General features: G+C 40.3%; 2 protein-coding genes across 3 annotated transcripts in view; one reads left to right on the top strand and one right to left on the bottom strand.

Moving 5' to 3' along the window:
- Positions 1 to 22636, top strand: part of SH3D19 (SH3 domain containing 19) — a 168494-nt gene that overhangs the window by 26212 nt on the left and 119646 nt on the right. The gene's annotated exons all lie outside the window — the stretch shown is intronic.
- LOC123793190 (serine protease 48) lies at positions 2987 to 8575 on the bottom strand. Its single transcript, XM_045798754.1, has 4 exons — positions 8388 to 8575; positions 6472 to 6737; positions 5629 to 5798; positions 2987 to 3262 (listed from the first exon to the last, which is right to left on the bottom strand). The coding sequence occupies exons 1-4, from the start codon at positions 8573 to 8575 to the stop codon at positions 2987 to 2989; spliced, it is 900 nt and encodes a 299-aa protein (XP_045654710.1).

Raw genomic sequence — 22636 nt, 5'->3', positions numbered from 1 at the left:
CCTGGAATGTTCTTTGTCAGTTTTTTTTTTTTCCTTTACCCTTCTTTATGCGGGCCTCTATATAATGTCATCTTCTTAAGAGAAATTTCCCTGACCACCCTGTCTAAAGTGGAATCCCCTACCTTGGTTCTCTGCCCACTTCTCTTTTGTTTTTATCAGACTTTCCTATACATGACATTATAATAAACATTTATTTTGCATTTGATTATGGTCCCTCTCCCTCACTGGAATGTAAACTCCTTGAAGGCAGGCTTGATGTGTTGAATGTACTGCATTAGCCTCAATGGCCAGAATGGTGCCTAGAACATGGTGGGCACTTAATACTCTTGAGTGCATGCTGAATACCATACGATGTGTATTTACACTTCCCAGGAGAAGGGATCTGTTGGGTTGTCCAGTATTGAGTGCATCTGTCTGGTAAGAACTTAAGCCAACTGCCCCAACTACTGTGGACAGCTATTAAATCAGGTGCTTATCCCTGGTACATCCAACCAGTAGTGGCCAGGACAGTGAGGTCATGTGGTCCTCTTCTTTCGGTGTATCTTTCTTGCCCCTTGAATGGTCTGGTCCCTCCAAAAGTTTTAAGTTTCACCTCTTGGTTCATGAGAAAAATTTTGCCAGATCCCACGCTGCAGAACAAGTGCTTCCCGAGAGTCTGGAGAAATGATAGGAAACAGGATTGTGGCTTTCTTGACTCAGCTTCTTTATGTCCTCTTGCTGTGTTGTCCTGGCCCATACTTTTGTGTTCTTTTTCTTCCTGTTTGTTTTGATTTTAGTCTGTCCTCGCTCCTCTGTTTTTCTTTCTTGCCCCCTTTTTCTCTCTTGTTCTTTTTTGTCGGTTGCCATTTTGCTTTGCCCTCTGTGTCATTCCAGCAGTTGCCTAGATTAAATTGTTGCCTCCAGAAACCTTCCAGTTTACCTGTTTCACGTGCTCTTTTCTCTCCTTTGTTTGTTATGGCTGGAGAGATACGAGGAGGAGAATGAGACTGAAACATTTCTCTCCTTCATTATTTTATTTAACTAATATTTGAAGGTCCGTTTTGTGTAAGACATTGCGTCAGGTTCTGGGCTACCTCCATAAACAAAATAGCCAGGTTCTTAGTTGGGGAAACAAAGAGGTTGAGTGATTATTATTCATTCATTCATTTGTTCAAGTATTTACTGAAACTAGGATACAGTAGTTGGCAAAAACAAAGATTCTTATATTTTGGTAAGACGTACATTAACTAGACAATTACGCAGATGAATAATCTATTACAGCTGTGTTGAGTCCTACGAAGGAGGGCTCCATCATGCTATGAGAATATGTATTGGGGGATTTGTTGTGGCCGGGAGAGTTGGGGACAGCTTCCTCGAGGAAGGGAAAGGTGAGTTGCGATCTGAGGCACAATAAGAATTAACTAGGCAAAGGCAGTAGGGGAGCAGGAATAGCAGATGCAGAAGTCCGGCCCCCAAGAAGGGTTTGGAACATTTGAAGAATTGAACGCATGGAGAGCAGGGTGCTGTGAGGCTGAGGATGCAGGCAGAAATCAGGACCTGCAGGGCTTTGTCAGTCCTCTTAAGGACTTTGGTCCTGATCCTGTGAGCAAGGAGATGTCTTTGAAGTGCCGAAGCAGGGAAAATGGGGGGAGAAATGTATTAAAAAATCTTCATTGTTTAAACACTGGTCTGAATGCTGTGGAGAATAAATGGAGTTGAGCATAGGTAGGTGTAAGTGAGGGAGGGGGGACGTAGCCTCTAGTGGCAGTCATGCCTGTAGTGGCAGTCCAGAAGGGGGAGAGATTAATGGCTCTCAAGGATTTTAAGTTTCCAAACTTACCCTCATTTACTGTTAAAGGTATTTGTTTATCCAAAAAGTTGTTATTTGTAAGTTGACTTACCATGAAAGACACAGATGCAATGAAACTTAAGTTCATTCAAATGAGAAATGAAGGATGATTTAAATAAAAAGGGATGTGAATGGAATTATACTAGATAATCTAGGATAAAGATAATGACTGAAATTGAGTATATAACTTCGCTCTGAGCTCCTGGAAGCCTAGGTAAAGTAGGAAATAGTAGGTCATGGGATGGATTAACAAAAAGAAGCATGCTAAGTAAGCAAGGAATGTTATCCTGTCCTTATTAAACATTTAAAGTACTTTATTATTGGAGTAACATTAAACAACCCGGGCAGGTCCAGATTGTTGAAACCTAAGACCTCAGCTCTTGAGATCATGACATTAATCCATTTTTTGGTAGTAGGTCACACTGGTAGTTCAAAAAGCAATAATTTCAGAAAAATACAGAGCTGAATTATATAGACACATTTTTTATATGACCCCTTGCAGAGGCAAAGTGTGGGATAGTAGGGAAGTGAGGAATAGAGATAAGGTAAGAAGCCCATAATGCAAACCATGGGCCCAAAGTAAACTTTTTTTTTTCTTTAAATTTTTGAGAGAGAGCGCACAAGCAGGGGGAGCAACAGACAGACGGGGCGGGGGAGAGGGGGGAGAAGCAGACTTCCCTGAACAGGTAGCCCAATGCAGGACTCTATCCCAGGACCCAGGGATCATGACCTAGCTGAAGGAAGACGCTTGACTGACTGAGCCACCCAGGCCCCCCCAAAGTAAACTCTTAATATATTTCCTTGAGGACTTTACCTTTTGCCTTCACAGATACTTCTCTTCTTGCCCACTTCTCTAGTAGCCATTTTATTTGTGTCCGTATAACTTATTCATAGGAGGTAACTTTCTTGCCTTGTAAGATTCATAGTCAGGGACAAAGAATGTCATGCACAGAAGCAGCAGCCTTATTTCTCAGCTATTCACATTCCTACCACTAAAACATACTTTGAGAATAAAGAACCTCAAAACCAGAATCATTTCTGATTATTTTAATGAAGTAATCCAGAGTTCCCAGTGACTCTTCTGTGAGTTCTCTGCTCCTGGGCCTTAATCTCTGTGTATTCCCCTCCTAACCCTATACTTGGCCAGTGGCTTTATGTCTACTGTCCTGGTAAAATGTTAGGCCCAAAGGCACAGAAGGGTCCCAGGAGAGCCAGAGAGAGCAGTACAGTAAGGTACAGGATGTCAGATAAATCCAAATTATTGGCACCCAAGACCTCAGCTCTTGAGATAGTGGTCTTAATCCATTTTTGATAGTAGATCACACTGGTGTAGACTCCAGGGAGAGATTGAGCACAGCCTGTTCCCCAGCTTACCAGTCCTATCTGGGTCCAGACACCATTAATATGACATGACAGAGGTCCTCCAGAATCACCCTGAGGAAAGATAAAGGTCATGAGTGTAGTGAAAAGTGACCTTGAAGAGGAAAATGGTCTCAAGGTGGAGAGTTCCTTGGGATAGGGCAATGGAACCCACGGAGCTGGAGAACTCTAGAGGGAGCTAGACTTTTCACTGCATTAGGGGACGATCTTGGGAATTCTAGAATCATAGAATTTGAAATTGACAGAGACCTTAGCTGAATATACCAGTAGTGTCAAAATACTCATAACAGTAATAAAAAAATAAATTTAAAAAAAGGCAATGAAGATACACACACAAAAAAGCTCCCCCAACCCAAATACTCATCTGTGATAAAAAAGAGAAATTAATGTGATAACTTTTTTCCCTAAAGGTAAATTTCAATTGAATGGACTGTCCTTTTCCATTCTTAGGTTCATATTGCCTTTTTCTAATGTGACAGTAATCCTTATGTAAAATGATAGTGATCGTAGTTGATGGTTTGTCTCTCAGTCTTGCTACCTCTTTTTCTAACAGCTTTGCTGAGATATAATTCATACACTACACAATTCACCTGTTTAAAGTGCACAATTCAGTGGTTTTTAGTATATTCACAATGTTGTTCAACCATCATCACATTTTCATCACCCTCAGAAGAAACCCCATACCCATTAACAGTCACCCTCATTTCCTCTCAGCCCTAGGCCAGCTGGTAATCTGCTTCTGCCTCTATGGATTTCCATATTCTAGACATATTGTATAAATGGAACCATATGATATATGATCTTTTGTGTCTACCTTCTTTCACTTAGCATATTCTTTTCAAGGTTCGTCCTTGTAGTGTCTATCAGTGCTCCATTCCTTTTTATGGATGAATATTATTCCATTGTTTGGATAGACCACAATTTGTTTATCTGGTCATCAGTTGGTGGGCATTTGGATTATTTTCACTTTTTTGCCCTTACAAATAATGCTGCTATGAATATTCATGCATAATTTTTTCTGTGGACATGTTTTTATTTGTCTTAGGTGTATACCTAAAGTGGAATTCCTCGGTAATATGGTAACTGTGTATATAACCTTTTGAAGAATAATAATTCCAAAGCAGCTGTACCATTTTACATTCTGAGTAGGAGTATGAAGCTTCCAATTTATCCACATCATCAACTCTTGTTATTATTTACTTTGATAATAGTCATCCTAGTGGGTGTGAACCCATGTTCCGCTGTTATTTTGATTTGCAAATAATGAATATTACAGATAGGACATCTAGGCAGAGATAGAGAAAAGCATGTGTGTTTGTATGTACGCGTGTGTGCTCACGCACGCATGTGTGAGAAAGAAGAAGAGAGGAAGGGGGAGAGAGAAAGGGAAAGGAAATAAAACCAAGTGGCCATTCTAGGACTAAAAAATAAAATATGTGAAAATATGTGAAGAAAACTTTCACTAGATGAACTGAACACTAAAATGTAGATGACAGGAGAGAGGCAATGATCTTGAATATAGATTAATTTATAAGTATCCAATTTGAAGAGCAGAGAAAGGTAAAAATAAAACAGTATCAGAGACTATGTGAAAATATCAAAAGGTGTAACCTTCATTTTCTGTTTCAACCAGAAGAGGAAGAGAGAGAAATGAGGCAGAATATTTGAAGAAGTCATGAATGAAAAAAATTCTCAAGTTTTGATAAAAGATAAAGAACAGATTAAAAAACAAAACCAATGAATCCTAAATAGGATAAAACAAAGAAAATCACACCTAGCACATCACATTCAAACTTCTTTTTTTTTTCAGATTTATTTATTTTATTTATTTGAGAGAGAGAGAAAGCGTGCATGCATGCGCTTGCACATGTGGGGGGTGCAAAAGGGAGGGGAGAGAGAGAATCCCAAGCTGACCCACTGCTGAGCTGACCTGGAACCAAGAGTTGGATGCTCAACTTACTGAGCCACCCAGGTGCCCCATCACACTGAAACTTCTGACAATCAAATATGAAGGTAATTTTATATTGAAAGCAGCCAGAGCAAAACAACACATCACACTCAATGGAGGAAGACAAAAATGATGGATGATTTTTCTTAGGACAGTTATGATCAGGAGACAGTGGAATGACATCTTTTAAGTGTAGAGTGAAATGTTCTTGCTTGAAAAAATAAAGTTGGTAATTCTGTGTCAACCTCTTAATATATTTATAAAAATATACCAGTCTGTGAAAACCCAGTAACCAGTCGTTACCGTTTCTCTAGATCAAAAGTTGAAGAGATTAAATTCATTGGTAATTCTATATAACACAAGAATTATTGTCAGAACCCTTGTCTCCTGATTCCCAATCTACTGTTGTTTACATACAGGAAAACCTGGATCTAATCTTGTATTAAAAAAAAATTCAAGAGCAAACCCTAACCTGGCAAGTATCCTTCATTTGAGCTGTATCACCAGCACATATCTCGTCCTCTTGGATGACTGGCTCTAATTCTGGCAGTTTGGAACCGATTGGGTTGTAGAGTTGTTCACAGGCCTGGCGGTCAAAGATGGGTATTTCTGCTTCCTGGAGAATGGAGGGGTAATCACTACCTGTAAAGACAGACAGGAATGAAAGGAAAAGCAATCTGGAAAGTTGTAAGGACAACACTGAGTCATGATTTGCAGAAATCTCTGAATGGGAATCCAAAAGCAGACTATAATCACTTTCCAATCATATTTGCTAATGCAAGCATTTTTTGGGTAAACTTGATCTAAAACAGTGGGTAATTCAAAGTTATTTCTATTTGTTTTAAGGTTTTTCTAATGTGCCAATGTGGGGTATTCCTAATGTTCTAAAGAGAAATTCTGATACAGTTTGATTTAGTAAAGATGTGAGTAATTGAAGTACTCTAAAACTTCTTCCTTTCCTATTTTTCTGCTTGTCTTAGGAGTTGACACAACACTTTTAAAAACATTTTCAAAAACACTAGATTCTCCCGGACTTTAGATCAGGTTTGTTAACTCTTGTTTCAAAGAAGTAATTATGTGTTCAGATTGTTAGTATCTGCTCTTGCAGCTATAGCTAGACTCTAGGCAGGATAGGAAAGTAAATAAACATACTAACTGTGAAAAAAGACATTTGAAAACTTATAGATAATATCAATAGGTTGGGGTTTATTAAAAAATATTTGCCATAGTAATGGTATGCCTAGAATGCACATGTTCTAGAATGTGTAGGAGGAGGAGGATGGATAAAACCACCCCTTTCTGTACCCATTCTCACCTTCACGTTCCTTAACCTTTCCCCATCCAGTCACCCAGCAAGAGGCTGGAATTTTCAACTGCTTTGTGACACTGGGCAAGCAGATGGGCAGGATGAAAGGAGTAAAGGTGACTCTAGAGACCAGTTTCAACAAGGCGATGTCTGCACTTGTATTTTCACTTTGGGGATGGATGATAATTTTGAACACACGATGCGTCACACTTTGACGTGGTTGGTCTGTATGAATTGATCCCAGCTGTACAGTATAGAACAAAGGAATCCAGCTCCTAAGGGGAATAGAACAGAGAGAATAAAAAAGGAGCATGCTTAGGTGCTGCAGTTGGGTGAAGACAAGCTGCTTATGGGGAGCACTAAGTCTCTAGGCAAGAAAGGATGGTAATGGACCTGGAATGAACCAGGCTACTTCCAACGTGGACTAGGGTTGATTTGTTGCTTTTTCTCCTTTCCTCTCTCCCTAACCACTCTTCTTTTGTTGTCTGCTATCTCTGTCGTCTCCTCTTATATGCTTATTGCCAGAGTTTTGTCCTGTATTTTCTCCCATTTTCTTGGGGGTCCTAATCTGTGTTATATCCCCTTTTTTCTCGATTCCATGTTTTCTTGTTTTTCTCTCCGTTTTTTTAGTGAAGCACATTCTCCTATGGCTTCCTGAGAAAATGTACGTGAGAGGTATAATATTTTTGCTGCTTTGTATATTTGAAAATGTCTTGTTTCTATCCCACACTTGATCACTGATTTGCCTATGGGTAGAATTCTGGATTTTCTCCCAGCATTTTGAAGTTCTTATTCCATTTTCTTTGAGCTTTCAGTATTGTTATTGAGAAGTTCTGCTGTTTTGATTTCTATATATATATATATTACTTATCTGTTGTTGCATAACAAGTTACCACAAAGCTTAGAGGCTTAAAACAACAAACATTTATCTCACAGTTTCTGTGGGTCAAGAATCAGGTGTGACTTAGGTGGGTGCCTCTGACTCATCTCTTGAGAGGCTCCAATCACGTTGGGCTGCAGTCCTCTCAAGGCTTGACTCTGGGAAGATCTGTTTCCAAACCCCCTTATGTTGGCAGGCTTCACGTCTTCACTAGCTGTTGGCTGGAGACATTAGTTTCACATGAGCCTCTCCCTAGGACTACTCTCCACATGGCACCTTGCTCCTCTTAGAGCAGTAGCTCTGAGAGCGTTCAGATTATGTTTGTGTTCCAGAAAAGCTTAAGACAAAGTTCCCTGGCTGATGTTTAGGAAATGATTTGGCACAAAGTAAGAGAAGTTTCTAATACAGTGCCTATCTCTCTCATTTCTTTCCCTACTTCTGGGTCCTGTCCCAAGTCCAAGGTGATGTAGGGTTTCCTTCTGCCTCCCTGTATTACCACTTTATTTTTTTTCTTTTTTTAAAGATTTTATTTATTTTTTTATTTTATTTAATTTATTTTTTTTTAAAGATTTTATTTATTTATTTGACAGAGATAGAGACAGCCAGCGAGAGAGGGAACACAAGCAGGGGGAGTGAGAGAGGAAGAAGCAGGCTCACAGCAGAGGAGCCTGATGTGGGGCTCGATCCCAGAACGCCGGGATCACGCCCTGAGCCGAAGGCAGACACTTAACTGCTGTGCCACCCAGGCGCCCCTATTTATTTATTTATTTTAGAGAGAGAGCGAGCAGGTGGGGGGGAGGAACAGAGGGAGAGAGAGAGAGAAAATCTCAAGTAGACTCCACACTGAGCACGGAGCCCAACTAGGGGCTCAATCTCATGATCATGATCTGAGCCTAAATCAAGAGTCAGATGTTTAACTGACTGAGCCACCCAGGCGCCCTGACCCGTGTTAGCACATTCATTTGTCTGTTGTTGGTTCATTCATGAAATCATTCAAGTATTTACTGAGAACCTATGTGTGTGCTAGCCACCAGGTAGGACTCACTCTCTTAAGCAGTGTGCTGCTGTCAATATCCACCTGTCACTGATGAGAGACCCTCCACAGACATGGTTCTTGCCCAAGTGCAAGCTGACTTGCCAAGGCCAGTGCCCTGGAACAGCATCCTGGCCACCCACAACACGGCCTGAGTAAGCAGGTCGTCCGCACACTAGAGAAAGGAGAAAGACAGACATGTAGAACTCTCAGTGTCCTGTTCTTCTGATCCTCATCTTCTTCTTCTTTTTTTTTTTTTTAAAGATTTTATTTATTTATCTAACAGAGAGAGACAGCGAGAGAGGGAACACAAGCGAGGGGAGTGTGAGAGGGAGAAGCAGGCTTCCCGCCGAGCAGGGAGCCCGATGCAGGGCTTGATCCCAGGACCCCGGGATTATGACCTGAGCTGAAGGCAGACGCTTAACGGCTGAGCCACCCAGGCGGCCCCGATCCTCAACTTCTCATCATCCCCAAATTCCCATCTGTTCCTAGGACCTGAGTCCTCCCTGCCTCCAGCCTCCATCCTATCCCAGTTCCAAACCCAGCCGTCTAGGTAGAGACCACTCACTTGATCGCAGATCTTTTGTTTTGGGGGAAGAGCTTGGGCAAAATCCTAAGACAGACATCATATCATTAATATACAGTAATGCATCTTATATCTAGATTCATTGAACGGAGAAGCTTTCCACATATTTAAATTTCTCAGATTTGTATTAAAGGCCAGATTTTTATAAACGTCTATCCATTAGTGGGAAATTCAAAAATTACATACTTACCTGCTTTCTTTAGCAGCATACATGGAATGTAATATAACTTTTACTGGAAGATTCAGGGTTGTCATCAGAAATATCAAGTATATTAGGTTGTAAACACAATGATGCCTTCAGGTGCTTTTGAGGTTTATGAGTGGTTTTCTTTATTTGATTTGGGATTTGGCAGTATTTGTGTATCTTTTTTGCTACCTCTTATCTTTTTGCTGCTGTCAACCAACCCTGCTTTTAAATCATTGTGGGCCAGAAAAATAAGTGAACAAGCTTATGCCTGAAATCACTCAAGAGTATTGATACTTCTGGTTCCCTCTGCTTGAAATGCTCTTTTCCTAGATGCCTGTAGTGAAGTCACTCAGTTCCTTCAGGGCTTTGCTCAGAGGACTCCTTAGTGAAACTTTCTTGACTACCCTATTTAAAATTACAACACACCTCCTGCCCCTGCCCTCCTGCTGCCCCTTTCCTTTCATAACATTTAGGACTTTCTCACCTGCTTTAAAATTTATTTATTTAATAAGTGCAGTGATTATCAGCTCCATGAGGGCAGGGGTCTTTGTTTTGTTTACTGTTTCACATATAGTATCGCCTCAGGACTTCCCCAGGACACAGTATTCATAGTAATGTCCCATGGTGAAGTGTCATATTATTCTATATGATAACTTCTTCAGCCAAAAACCTCTCCCCCTCCCCCGTACCCCCCACTCCAAAGGCTCACCCAGTAGAAGGGACAGTAGGAAGGCACTGCCAGCAGGGCCCATATCTTGGTCCTCAGAATCAGTACTTTGTTTCCTGAACTCAGGCTCCCAAGGGGAGTCCGGCTGGGAAGCAGCCAGAGAAGGAGGACAGGACCAGCTTCTCCTCCTGGATGGATTCCTCTGGTTCACCCCCTCCTCTCCTTTGGTTTTCACCCCAGGGCCAGGCACTGAAGGGCCCAGACTTTAGAAATGCAGTGGCAGGACTCAGGGGGAGGAGCTAGGGCCTGAGGCGCCCCCTACTGTCCCAGGAAAGCAGGAGGTCTGGGGTTCCTGCTTGTGGATTGGAGGATGGGGGTGGGGGGTTGCAGTAGCTGTCTGCACAGGGCAGGTCAGAGGGGATCGGAAGGAATGGACCTGTTCTCTAGCAGGGAAATAGAAGATGGGCAGGATTCTTCAAAAGCAAGAAAAGGAAAAGAGGGAATTAACCTAGTACCTAATTTTTCCCAATTTTTTTGTTTTCATCTTTGTCACAGTGTTAGCTGTAGAATATAGGGCAAGTCAGATTTTCTGGGAAATAGATTAAGAGATTGTGTGCCAGAGGGTTACTGGGGAGTGGTCTCAGGATCAACACCTTGGGTCGGGAGAACAGAAGCAGGATGGAAGCAGGATTGGGCAGAGGGAGAGTTGAAGTGTAATTCATTTGCATACGGGCCACAGCCAATCCCACAAGTTGCTCAGGAGCTGGGGTGGCTCTTAGAGATGTCCTGAATGTAGACAAGGAGTCTAGGCCTTTGGAATTCTGCATGATTGGATGTAGGTTGTCTGTAAGGAATGGGCATTACCTTGGGTGAAGTGACTCTGTTGATAATTCTTGGGATAGGATTTAGCTGTGAACTAACAGCAGCCAACCCTCCTGGTTGCTAGGAGAATGAATACTTTAGTCCTGAAAGGAGATCTTGGGTGCCATGGTACAGCATCTTCTACAGAATTCTCTGTGCCCTTTATGTTTCTGGTACCGATTGTTTGTAGGGTACTAGGTCTGTGGAGGCAGAATTTGCTGAACTGTTAAAGCATGTTAGTGCTCTCTTATAGCTCAAACTATTGGGAGGTTTGAAAGAAACACATGAATAATTAAATAATAGAAGACCACAAAATGTAGCTGTTTTGGTAAGATTTATTCAGTTACAACCAACAAGACCCACTTAAACTAGCTTAAGTAAAGAGGGAATCACTTTAAAGATGTTGTTATGGGCTGAAATGTGTATCCCCCAAAATTCATGCATTGAAGTCCTAACCCTTGGTACATAAGAATTTCACCATTGGAGATAGTGTCTTTAAAGAAGTAATTAAGGTAAAATGAGGTCATAAGGTGTAGGCCGTAATCCAATATGGCTGGCGTCCTTAATGCAAAGAGGAACTTTGGACACAGACATGTACAAAGGGGAAATATGGCTATCTACAAGCCCAGGAAGCTTGGAATGTCTTTTAGGAGGATCCAACCCTGCTGACACCTTGATCTCAGACTTCTCACCTCTAGAACTGTGAGAAAAATAAATTTGGTTTTTAAGCCACCCAGTCTGTGGTACTTTGTTACGGCAGCCCTGGCAAACAGATACAGATATCTATGGAACAATAAGGAGAACAGAGTACCAAGGACATCTGAAGCTATCCTAGGACAGACCTGGAGACCAGAGCAGGAAGGGAATTTGTTTTTTTTTTTTTTTTTTAAAAGATCTTATTTATTTATTCGACAGAGATGGAGACAGCCAGCGAGAGAGGGAACACAAGCAAGGGGAGTGGGAGAGGAAGAAGCAGGCTCATAGCAGAGGAGCCTGATGTGGGGCTCGATCCCACAACGCCGGGATCACGCCCTGAGCCAAAGGCAGACGCTTAACCGCTGTGCCACCCAGGCGCCCCAGGAACTTTGGATTCAGGATGACTCAAGAGCTCCTGGAGAGCATTCAGGATCTTCACTTGGGTCCTCTGCCATTAGTATGGCTCAGCCACAGTCCATGCCTTTTCTTTGTCTCTACTATAAACTGCCCAAGTTTTTCCTTATTTTCAGTTCAAATTCCCGAGGATTTGAACAGATTATCTTGTCTTACCAGGACGTAGTTCCATGGCTATGGACTAATTGTCTTTGGTGTAAGTGCCCTTATGCATGTAGTGGGGAAGATGAGGATGCAGAAATAGTGGCCAACTAAGCAGAAGGGGCTGTTGTGCTGGGACCCATGGCAGATTCACTATATCTCAGGGTATTCCAGTTAATTGGTGGTGTTCACAGGAAATTTTACTATTTAGTCAGCTCAGGAAGTATAGCTTTTTAAAAAGATCTCAGCTTGAGGTTTGCCTTCAAGTCATGTTTGGAATATAGGTAGTCATTTTGCAAAGACACCAAAGGTGTGGACAGGTCTTTCTGTTGATTTATCAAAGGAACAAGAATTTGACCAGATACTCTTTTTCCTCTGAGAGTCTTGTGGCTGTCCTAGATCTTTGAACTTTTATATCCCTGGATAAATCTGAAGTCGCTTGTTAACTCTTTAAAATTAGTTGCATTGCTTACAGATCTCTTTTCCCTTTTGTTTAAATGCTTTATAAAAAAATATATTTTGGTTCCAGTTTAGTTAGAAGTATGCTTTATTGGAAGTAAGCAAGACACCAGCTCCTTCCTCTGAAAACTGGAAGTAAAAGGAAAGTATTAAGTAGTTATCTTGCTTTTCCTGTCCAAATGGTGGTTCAGAGTAGAAAAAAAAATGGGCTTAGTTGATGAGAGGGAAGAATCCCAGTTAATAAATGTGCTTGGATTGATGGAATTTGAAAACCACCACTTGTAGCCCTTCATGAGATCATTGATTCAGGGGATGATTATCAGTAGTCGAAAGTTTTAGATGAGAAGCTGATAGAGTTCGCTCAGCCTGTTACCGTTTGAACCCTCTGATCAATCTTAGCATCATGAAAAGTAGAAAAAGGCAGACATGTGTCTCCTGATGTGACAAAGTAGGAAGCAATATCCAGTGAAGTATTTGTATTAAAAAAAATGAAACCTGAGTCTAAAGCTACTTCCACTCATCGCACATACAGAGAATAGAGAGTAAGTTTAATTATAATACAAGTGTATAGTCAAGTACAGAATGAGCGACATTTTATAAAACAACTGATGTGGTTTCTGTAATAAGCGAATAGTATGAGAGTAAAAAGGGATGGAAGTTCCTCTAGATGAAAAGAAACTTCAGAGACATAAGTATGTGTGGCCCTTGTTTGGTTTGTAACAAACCAACTCTAAAAAGCCATTTTGATACAATCAAGGACATTTGATAATGAACTGGTTATTAGATGATATCGAGGAATTGTTACTAGTCTTGATATATGTGATAATGGCATTGAGTTATTGGTGAAAATGTCCTCTTTTTCATTTTTTCTCGTTGTTGTCACTTTTTTAAATTGAGGTATAATTGACATACACTATTACATTAGTTTCAGGTATACCACATAGTGATGTGACATTTTTACACATTGCAGAATGGTCACCACAGTTAAGTCTGGTTACTGCCTGTCACCTTATAAAGTTAACACAGTATTATTGACTACATTCCCTGTGCTGTATGTTATATCCCCATGACTTATTTATTTTATAACTGAAAGTTTATACTTCTTAATCTTTTTTACTCATTCTGCTCCCTCCCCACCCAAACCCTTCTCCTCTCAGTTTTTTATATCTTTGAGTCTGTATTTTGTTCTGTTTATCTTTTAGATTTCCACATATAAGTGAAATCATGTGATATTTGTCTTTGTTTGACTTATCAATTAGCATAATACCGTCAAAGTTTATCCATGTTGTCATGGATAAGATTTCATTCTTTTTATGGCTGTGTAGTATTCCATTAGGTTGATTGATAGATAGATAGATATCACATCTTTATCCATTTATCCATTGATGACCAACTTAGGTTGTTTCCATATCTTGGCTGCTGTAAATAATGCTGCAGTGAACATAAGGGTGCATATGTCTTTTCAAATTAGTGTTTTTTTGTTTTCTTCAAGATACCCAGTAGCAGAATTGCTGGATCATATCACAGCTCTGTTTTTAATTTTTTGAGGTACCTCCATACTGTTTTCCATAGTGGCTGCACCAGTTTACATCCCCACCAGTAGTGCACAAGAGTTCCCTTTTCACATCCTCCCCAACAGTAGTTACTTTTTTCTCTTTTTGATACTAGTCATTCTGGCAGGTATGAGGTGATAGCTCATTGTGGTTGTCATTTGCATTTCCCTGATCATGAGTGATGTCGAGCATGTTTTCATGTGCCCATTGGCTATCTGTGTATTTTCTTCGGAAAAATGTCTGTTCAGGTCCTCTGCCAGTTTTTAAATTGTGTTGTTTGGGTTGTTGTTGTTGTTGCTATTGAGTTGTTTGAGTTCTTTATATATTTTGGATATTGACCCTTTATCAGATATATGATTTGCAAATATCTCCTCCTATTCAGTAGGTTGTTTTTTGTTTTGTTGATGGTTTCCCTTGTGGAGAAACTTTGTGTGTGTGTGTGTGTAGTCCTGTTTGTTTTGTTTTTGTTTCCCTTGCCTTCGAATTGAGATCCAAAAAAATATTGCTAAAACTGATGTCAGGAAGCTTACTATGTTTTCTTCTAGGAGTTTCATGGTTTTGGGTCTTACATTGAAGTCTCTAATCCATTTCGTGTTAGTTTTTGGATATGGTATAAGATAGTGGTTCAGTTTCATTCTTTTCCATGCAGTCGTTCAGTTTTTCTAGCAGTGTGTATTGAAGAGACTGTCCTTTCCTCATTGTATATTTGGTCCTCCTTTATTGTAAGTGACTATATATACATGGGCTTATTTCTGGACTCTCTATTCTGTTCCATTGATCTGTGTGTCTGTTTTATACCAATACCATGCTGTTTTGATTACCTTAGCTTTGTAGTATAGTTTGAAATCAGAAAGTGTGATACCTCTGGCTTTGTTCTTCTTTCTCAAGATTGTTTTGGTTATTTGGGGGTCTCTTGTGGTTCCTTACCTATTTTAGAATTATCCTATTTTTGCAAGAAATGCTTTGGAATTTTGAAAGGGATTGCATTGAGTCTCTAGATTGGTTCGAGTAGTATGAACATTTTAGTAAAATCAATTTTTTCAATCCACTAGTACAGAATATCTTTTCATTTGTTTGTGCCTTCAATTTCTTTCATCAGTGTCTTACAGTTTTTCAGTTTACAGGTCTTTCACCTACTTGGTTAAATTTATTTCTAGGTATTTTGTACTTTCTAATGGGATTGTAAATAGGATTGTTTTCTTGATTTGTTTGCGATAGTTTGTTATTAGAGTATAAGAAAGCAACAACTTTTTGAATATTAATTTTTTATTCTCCAGCTTTACTGCATTCATTTATTGTTCTAGCAGATTTTTGATGGAGTCTTTAGGGTTTTCTGTATATAGGATCACATCATCTGCAAATAGTGGCAGTTTTACTTCTTTACTAATTTGGATGCTTTTTATTTCTTTTTCTTGTCTGATCGGTGTGGCTAAGACTCCCAATACTACGTTGAATGAAGTGAGAGTAGACAGTTTCTCCCTTTAGGTCTTTTAATAATTTGCTTAAAGTATTTTGGTTCTCCTGTATTGTTTGCATATATATATTTATGTTATATCTTCTAGCTGGATGTCATTATGTAGTGCTCCTCTTTGTCTTGTTACAGTCTTTGTTTTAAAGTCTTTTTTGTCTGAGATGAGTATAGCTACACCAGCTTTCTTTTGGTTTCCATTTGCATTGAATATCTTTTTTTATACCTCTACTTTCAGTCTGTCTGTGTCCTAACTTCTAAAGTGAGTCACTTGTAGACAGTATATGAATATGTCTTGTTTTTTTTGTTTTTGTTTTTTAAATGCATCAGCCATTCTCTGTCTTTTGACTGAAGATTTTAGTCCGTTTACATTTAAAGTAGTGATTGATAGGTATGTACTTAACTGCCATTTTGTTAATTGTTTTCTGGCTGTTTTTATAGTTTCTCTCTGTTCCTTTCATCTTCTCTTTCTATCTTCCCTGTGGTTTGATGACTTTCTTTAGTGTTATATTTAGATTCCTTTCTCATTTTCTTTTGTGCATTTACTATAAGTTTTTGCTTTGTGGTTACCTTGAGGTTCACATATGTAATCCTATGTGTGTAACAGTCTATTTTAAATTGATAACTTAAATTTGAACACATTCCAGAAGTACTCCCCATCCCCCATCATTTTGTTTTTGATGTCCCTTTTTATATCTTTTTATTTTATGTATTCCTTAATTATTGTAGTTTTAGTTGATTTTACAACTTTTGCCTTTCAGTCTTATTAGTAGCTTTGTAAGTGATCGATCCACTACCTTTACTATATATTTACCTTTTCGATCAGATTTTTTACTTTTGTATGTTCTTTTGTTTTTAATTAGTGCCATGTCTGTTCAGCTTAGACCTTTTAATATTTCTTGTAAGGCTATTTTAGTAGTTGGGAACTCCTTTAGCTTTTGCTTATCTGGAAGATTCTTTATGTGCTTCACATCTGAGAGATAACCTTGCCAGGCAGAGTGGGTAGAAGTTTTTTCCTTTCAGCACTTTGAATATGTCATGCCACTCTCTTCTGACTTGCAAAGGTTCAGCTGAGAAATCTGTTGATGGGCTAATGGAGTTTCCCTATATGTAACAATTTGTTTTTCTTTTTCTGCTTTTAATATTCTCTCTTTATCTTTAACTTCTGACATTTTAATTATAATGTGTTTTGGTTTTGTTCTTTTTGGGTTCATCTTATTCGTAACTCTCGGCTTCCTGGACCTGCATGTCTGTTTTTTTTCTCTAGGGAAATTTTCAGCAATTATTTTCTTCAGATAAGTTTTCTGTCCCTTTCTCTCTCTGTTTTCCTTTTGGGACCCCTATAATGTGGATGTTGAGAGAGACAAATTGCAAGCGGGGGGAGGGGCAGAGGGAGAGGGGGAGAGAGAGAATCCCAAGCAGACTCTGCCCTAAGTGCGGAGCCTGATGTGGGGCTTGATCCCAGGACCCTGAGATCTTGACCTGAACCAAAATCAAGAGTTGGATACCCAACCAACTGAGCCACCCAGACACCCCTGTTCATTACTTTTTTGTTTTCTGTTTCCTTGTTAAAATTCTCACTGTGTTCATCCATTCTTCTCTTGAGTTAGGCAAGCATCTTTATGACCATTATGTTAAATTCCTTTCTCAGGTAGATTACTTATCTCCATATCAATAAGGTCTTTTTCTGAAGTGTTGCCTTGTTATCTCATTTGGAACATATTTCTCTGTTTCCTCACTTTATTTGACTCTTTGTGTTTGTTTCTCTATAGTAGGCAAGCATCTACCCCTCTCAGTCTTGAAGGAATAGCCTTATGCAGGCATGATCCTTCTCGTTCTACCTTGCTTTATCTATCAGTTGTTTCTGGAACCTTTGTGATTGCCTAAGCTGCCTGAGTTGTTTTGATACTCTTCCATTGTTGAGAGTGTGCCAAGACCTGTCAATAATCCAAGCACCTAGTTTTAGGCTGATTGGAATCCAGATCTCAGGCAGCTTCTTGAAGTATGCAAATATACATAGTCTTATGGGGCCACAGTTGTAATCCCTGCTGGTCTTTAGACCAGTAAATTTGGAGGGGTCCCCTGGATGACTGTTGGAAAAATTGGGGCTCCAGATGAGTATATAAGCTCCTTTCTGTTAAGTCTCGTTAACTGTAGAGAAGCCTTGTGCAGGGTGCACAAGAATGATGTCTCCCTGCTTATGTTCCCTGGGACCAGTCCTTAGCTTCTATATGTGAAGGAAACCTGAAGTCTATCCTTTGAAGCTCCAGACTAAGTGAATAGGTTTTATTGACAGGAAGACTGGGGTTGTGTTTCAGTCTACTGTCTGTGCAGTGCCCTGGGGGTCGGAGCCTGCCAAGAACTGCCTTTCCAGTTGTTAACAGTTCCATGGAGGTTTGAAACACCAGTCCTCTTGGTCACCAGGACGAGGCAATTAAAGGGTGTCACTTCTGTGGAATGCATGCACCTGCTGGCTTTAGTGAGTCAGTTGGAGAGTGTAGGGGCAGGGCACAGTCACTGGCTGTAGAAGGGCAGTGGGAAAATGTCTTGACTGAGTGCATCTGTGGGCTTCAGTGTTCAGTGGAAGTGCCTTTTCTGTTTGCACACTTTGGCTTTAGGCTGGCAGCGGGAAAATGCCACGACTGTTCACAGTCACCAGCCCCAGTCAGGGGGCAGGGGAGTGTTGCAGTTGTCCGTACTCATAGACTTTAGAGAGTGGGAGAGCTCTGTGACCTGTTGTCTTGCCTGCCCCAGCCAGGGAACCAAGGGAGTGTTGCTCTTGCCCTCACTTCTTGCCCCGACCTGTCCCAGCAAAGTAGCAGGAGGGTACTGCATCCAGACTTGCCTGCCTGTGCTAGCCGGATATGTGGAGCGTGCCACAGTGGCATCCAGTCGTTCTCTGGTGAGCATCTCAGCTGTCTCGCACTCCTCCAGCCAGTGCCCCCAGATTAGCAAATGAATCTCTTCACATATAGCGTAGGCACTTCAAACCTGTTTTTCCTTGGGTCTCAGGGCCGATAAGACTATGTGCGAGCCCTCTAAGAGGGGAATCTGTTTCCTGTAACAACTCTGGGAACCCCAGACGTCAGCCTCATTGGTTGTCCAAGCCAGATGTTTTGGAGGCTTCTGTCTCCCATGTGGATACCAGGGGTAGGTTGCCCAGTATGGGGCACCCCGCCCAGAAGTGCCTGTTTGATGAGATCCCTCCCTGTTGTCTGCCAACATGCCAGGGGTGGGGTTTTTTATGATACTGTATCTCTGTTTCTCTTACGTATCTTGATGTGCTCCTTTTATCCATTGTTGTGGAGAGCAGTTCATCTAGTTTTCAGATCTTTTTTTTAGAGGGAAATGATTCGTATGTTGTAGCTATAGATTTGGTGTGTCCATGGGAGGAGGTGTTTAGGGTCTTCTTGTAAAAACTAAATGAGATAAAGTGGAAGTACTCAGGGGGCGCCTGGGTGGCTTAGTCGGCTAAACATCTGCCTTTGGTTCAGGTCATGATCTCAGGATCCTGGGATCGATCCCCATGTTGGGCTCCCTGCTTGGCGGGGAGTCTGCTTCTCCCTTTCCCTCTGCCCCTCTCCCCTGCTCGTGCTCTCTCTCTCTCTCTCAAATAAATAAATAAATAAATGAAATCTTTTTAAAAAAAAGTGAAAGTACTTAGCTTGGGTTTGGCCTATTTAAGGATACAAAAATAAATAGCTGCTGTTTTTATTTGTATTGAACTAATATCTCCGTCTTAAGTACTAAATTCTGGACAACCGGTCTTCTTGGTGATGGCTTAGATTAATGTTGATGGTGCCCATGGATAAGAATTTCTCAGCAATATCTCTATTGGCATTTTGGGCCAGATGATTCTTCATTGTGGGGTGGGGTGCTGTCCTGTGTATTGTAGGATGTTAAGCAGCCTCTCTGACCTTTATTTTACTGGATGTCAAGGAGTACTACCACTTCCATTTGTGACAAACAATTGTCTCCAGACATTGCCAAATGTACCCTGGGAGGCTGAATCACCCTCAGTTGGGAACCACTGCTGTAGAGCGGGAATGCCACTTTGGAGATGTAGTCTTCTCTTGAGCACCTGAGAATAAAACAGGGACAGCGGCAGATTTGCAAATTTTGTAGCTTTTTGTCTATATTTCCGGGAAGAGCAAATGGATTCCATTGCCTCTCTTCTAATTCAGCCCATTAGATTGATGTATTATATTGGAAAAATGAATAAATCCCCTTATAAAACAATCTTTTAAAGAATAATCGATTACTCTGGCATTTTGTCTTTTCTGTCACCTTGCGGCAATAGACCTTAGGCCTAAAAAGATCCAGTCTGGTCTTAGTTCTTGAACTTGTACAAAAACATTTTTAGTCCAGCTTTAGTTCCACTAACCAGTATGTCCTAAAATTAGTCCATATACTTGGCATCCATTATGTCAGGGCCAATCCCTGGACAACATTTTAGAGACACCCTTTTCCTCTTCCCAGCTCTTTGCCTTCTTGGCCAATAATCTGTAGTTTCCCTTTCCTGCTCTCACCTTCTCCACAGGGACTGCTCCTGCTCTGAGCTCCATCCTACATGCCCAGGGCCCTGCTGCCTGCCCATCAACCAGGCCCCCTTTGCAAGAGCTGTTGGTCTTGTTCTTTTGATCACTAAGAGAAAAAAATATTTCCCTTTTTAAATTTGTTTACTTGTACTCATACTAAAGGAATTCTTCCTATGGTTTTGACAACTGGTTTTCTATAGTCTATAGCTCTCATTTTGTTTTTCAGAAAATGAGATTTGATGCTTTGTTTTTTGCAAGTCTCTATATTAGATGCTGCTAGAAGGTCAAGAAAATGAATAGGATAGCTGCTTATTTTGTCAAGGCTGTTCTTATCTATTCAGGAGAAGTAAAGCTGTGTACACCCAAATAATGACAAATGGAGCTAAGAGTATAAGAAGTACAAATAACTAGAACCAAAGGGCGGTGTTATTTCAGCATAGTATAAAGATGAAACTTTAGTAGAGCCTTCTCACAGTGAGTAGAGGTAATCTGGTATAGTGGAAGAGCCAGCTCTTTTGAGTCAGACAGTCCTGGATAAATCTATTTAATCAAATATCAGCTGTGTGATCTTTGGCAAGTTACTTAACCTCTTTGAGCCTCAGCTGCGTTCTGTGTGTGTATTTTCATTTGTGAAAGCAGGATAAATAATCCCTTCTTGAATTTTAGGACTAAGTAAGATAATATTTAAAGTGATCGGGGGTGCCTGGGTGGCACAGTCAGTTAAGAGTCTGACTCTTGGTTTTGGCCCAGGTTGTGACCTCAGGGTTGTGAGATCGAGCCCTGCATCGGGCTCCATGCTCAGCAGAGAGTCTGCTTGAGACTTCCATCACCCTTTCCCTCTGCCCTTCCCCTTTGCTCCTCTCTCATGCATGCACATGTGTTCTCTTTCTAAATCAGTCCTCAGAAAAAAATAAAGTGATCAGCGTACTAGCCAATACAGAGGAGGCATAAAGTAAATATAAGTTCCTGCTACAGAGATGAGATAAAGATGTCATGTCACGCAGAGAGTCCACTTGGCCAGATCTTTCCCAGGCAACATGACTTTGCACAAGTCCTCTCAATTTAGGCTTTGGGGCCTTAGCTTTTTAGCCTCAGAAATTCAAGGTTTGTCAGAGCACCTAGAATACATCAAATTCAAGAGACCGACTCACTAAATTTTAAGACCTGTGTATGAGCCAGAATGTTTATTTGCTTTGAGGGCTATTCATTTCCATTATTTGGAATTTTCATTTTTCCTAACCAGGGCACATCTTCTTGATATGCGTAGGGACAAATTAGTAAATGGGTGGTGGTTTGAAGAGACTTAGGATCTGAATAAATGGAAGTGGTTAATCTCCAAAGCATTTCACTTATTGGGATGGAATATCCCTTCTTTATGAAAGCTAGGTGAAAGAGCACTTCTCCATAACAGAACGTATTTTTCTAAATAAATGCGGCAATTATATTCATCAGGCAGAGTCTCTTTCCCCCTTAACAGCCTAGGGTCTGATGAACACGTATGGTTATCTAGCTTTTGCTGCCTTGGATTCCATGCTGACCCTTCCCCTTCCGATTATAGTCAGTGCCTAGTGCTGTTGATTAGATTGAAGCTTCTCACTTATGGTTTCATGCCTCTTCTGTTGCTTTGACATTATACCCAGATCTCCAAGGTCAGCTTATTCTTAAAACACAGAAGGCATGTATTTGCTAAAATTTTGGCGGGTTCTTTTTACAGCTAATTATCTCATTTCATCTCAGACGTTATGTATAAATTTTCCTGTTAGGTTTCAGTTTTAGAGGGTCCTGGTGGGAAAGGGGTGGGACAGTGCTGTGTAGTGAAAATAGTTGCCATTCTCCATTCCCAGCAATTACTCACTTAGTTGATTTTCCAGTGCTGCTGTGTGAAGACGTGTAAGGATCATCCCCTGGGTCTGTTAAATAAGCAGACTTAATGCCTTGAGTTGAGAGTTGTATCAGATAACTTGTAAGGTGCCTTTCAACTATTTTGTTTCCTGATTCTAAAACCTTTACCTCCTTGTTGGATTTCTTGGCTCTTGTATCTAGATCCATTGTCTTTTTCTCACACTGTTATCTTTTTACTTATTTAGAATCTCACATGTTTAGTGAGTTTATCTTTTGTTAATTTTGTTAATGTTAATATGTCCTTGCTTGCCATTCTGTAGTGTTGTCACCTAAAAAAAAAGTCCTGAGGAAAGGTTATTAACATGAATAGTGTGTCTTTGAGAATAAATTGTAATCATCCTTTGAGTACTGCTTATACTTTGTATCATTTTTTCATTTAGGGAATTAATTTTTTTCAAAGTTGTTACCATTTTCATATGTATGGGAAGCTTTTTAATGGCCCAGATTTAATTTATGTATTTTTATGTAATTATCTTTGCGGTTATTAATGAAAATCTTCCTTTTAAAGCAATGATTTTATTGGTATTTAATGAAATTTGAGCAAGGGATGTCCACTTTGTTGTTGTTCATTCCACTATGTTGTCAAAACTTCTTCCAGTTATTTTTTACTATTATTTGCCTAGTAATACAGAGAATCCTGTTATTATTTTAATGATCTTTTTATGAAATCCATAGATTATGTCAGCATTGGCCAATGTCAGATCCCATGTTCTCTTTTTTTTTTAAAGATTTTATTTATTTATTTGTCAGAGAGCACAAGCAGGGGGAGCGGCAGGCAGAGGGAGAAGC

This window comes from Ursus americanus, chromosome 13 (genome assembly GCF_024610735.1).
Source record: "Ursus americanus isolate L20-20 chromosome 13, mUrsAme1.1.p, whole genome shotgun sequence".
Classification (NCBI taxonomy): Eukaryota; Metazoa; Chordata; class Mammalia; order Carnivora; family Ursidae; genus Ursus; species Ursus americanus.
Note: the sequence above shows the minus strand (reverse complement) of the source record. Positions and strands in the feature narration are given on the sequence as shown.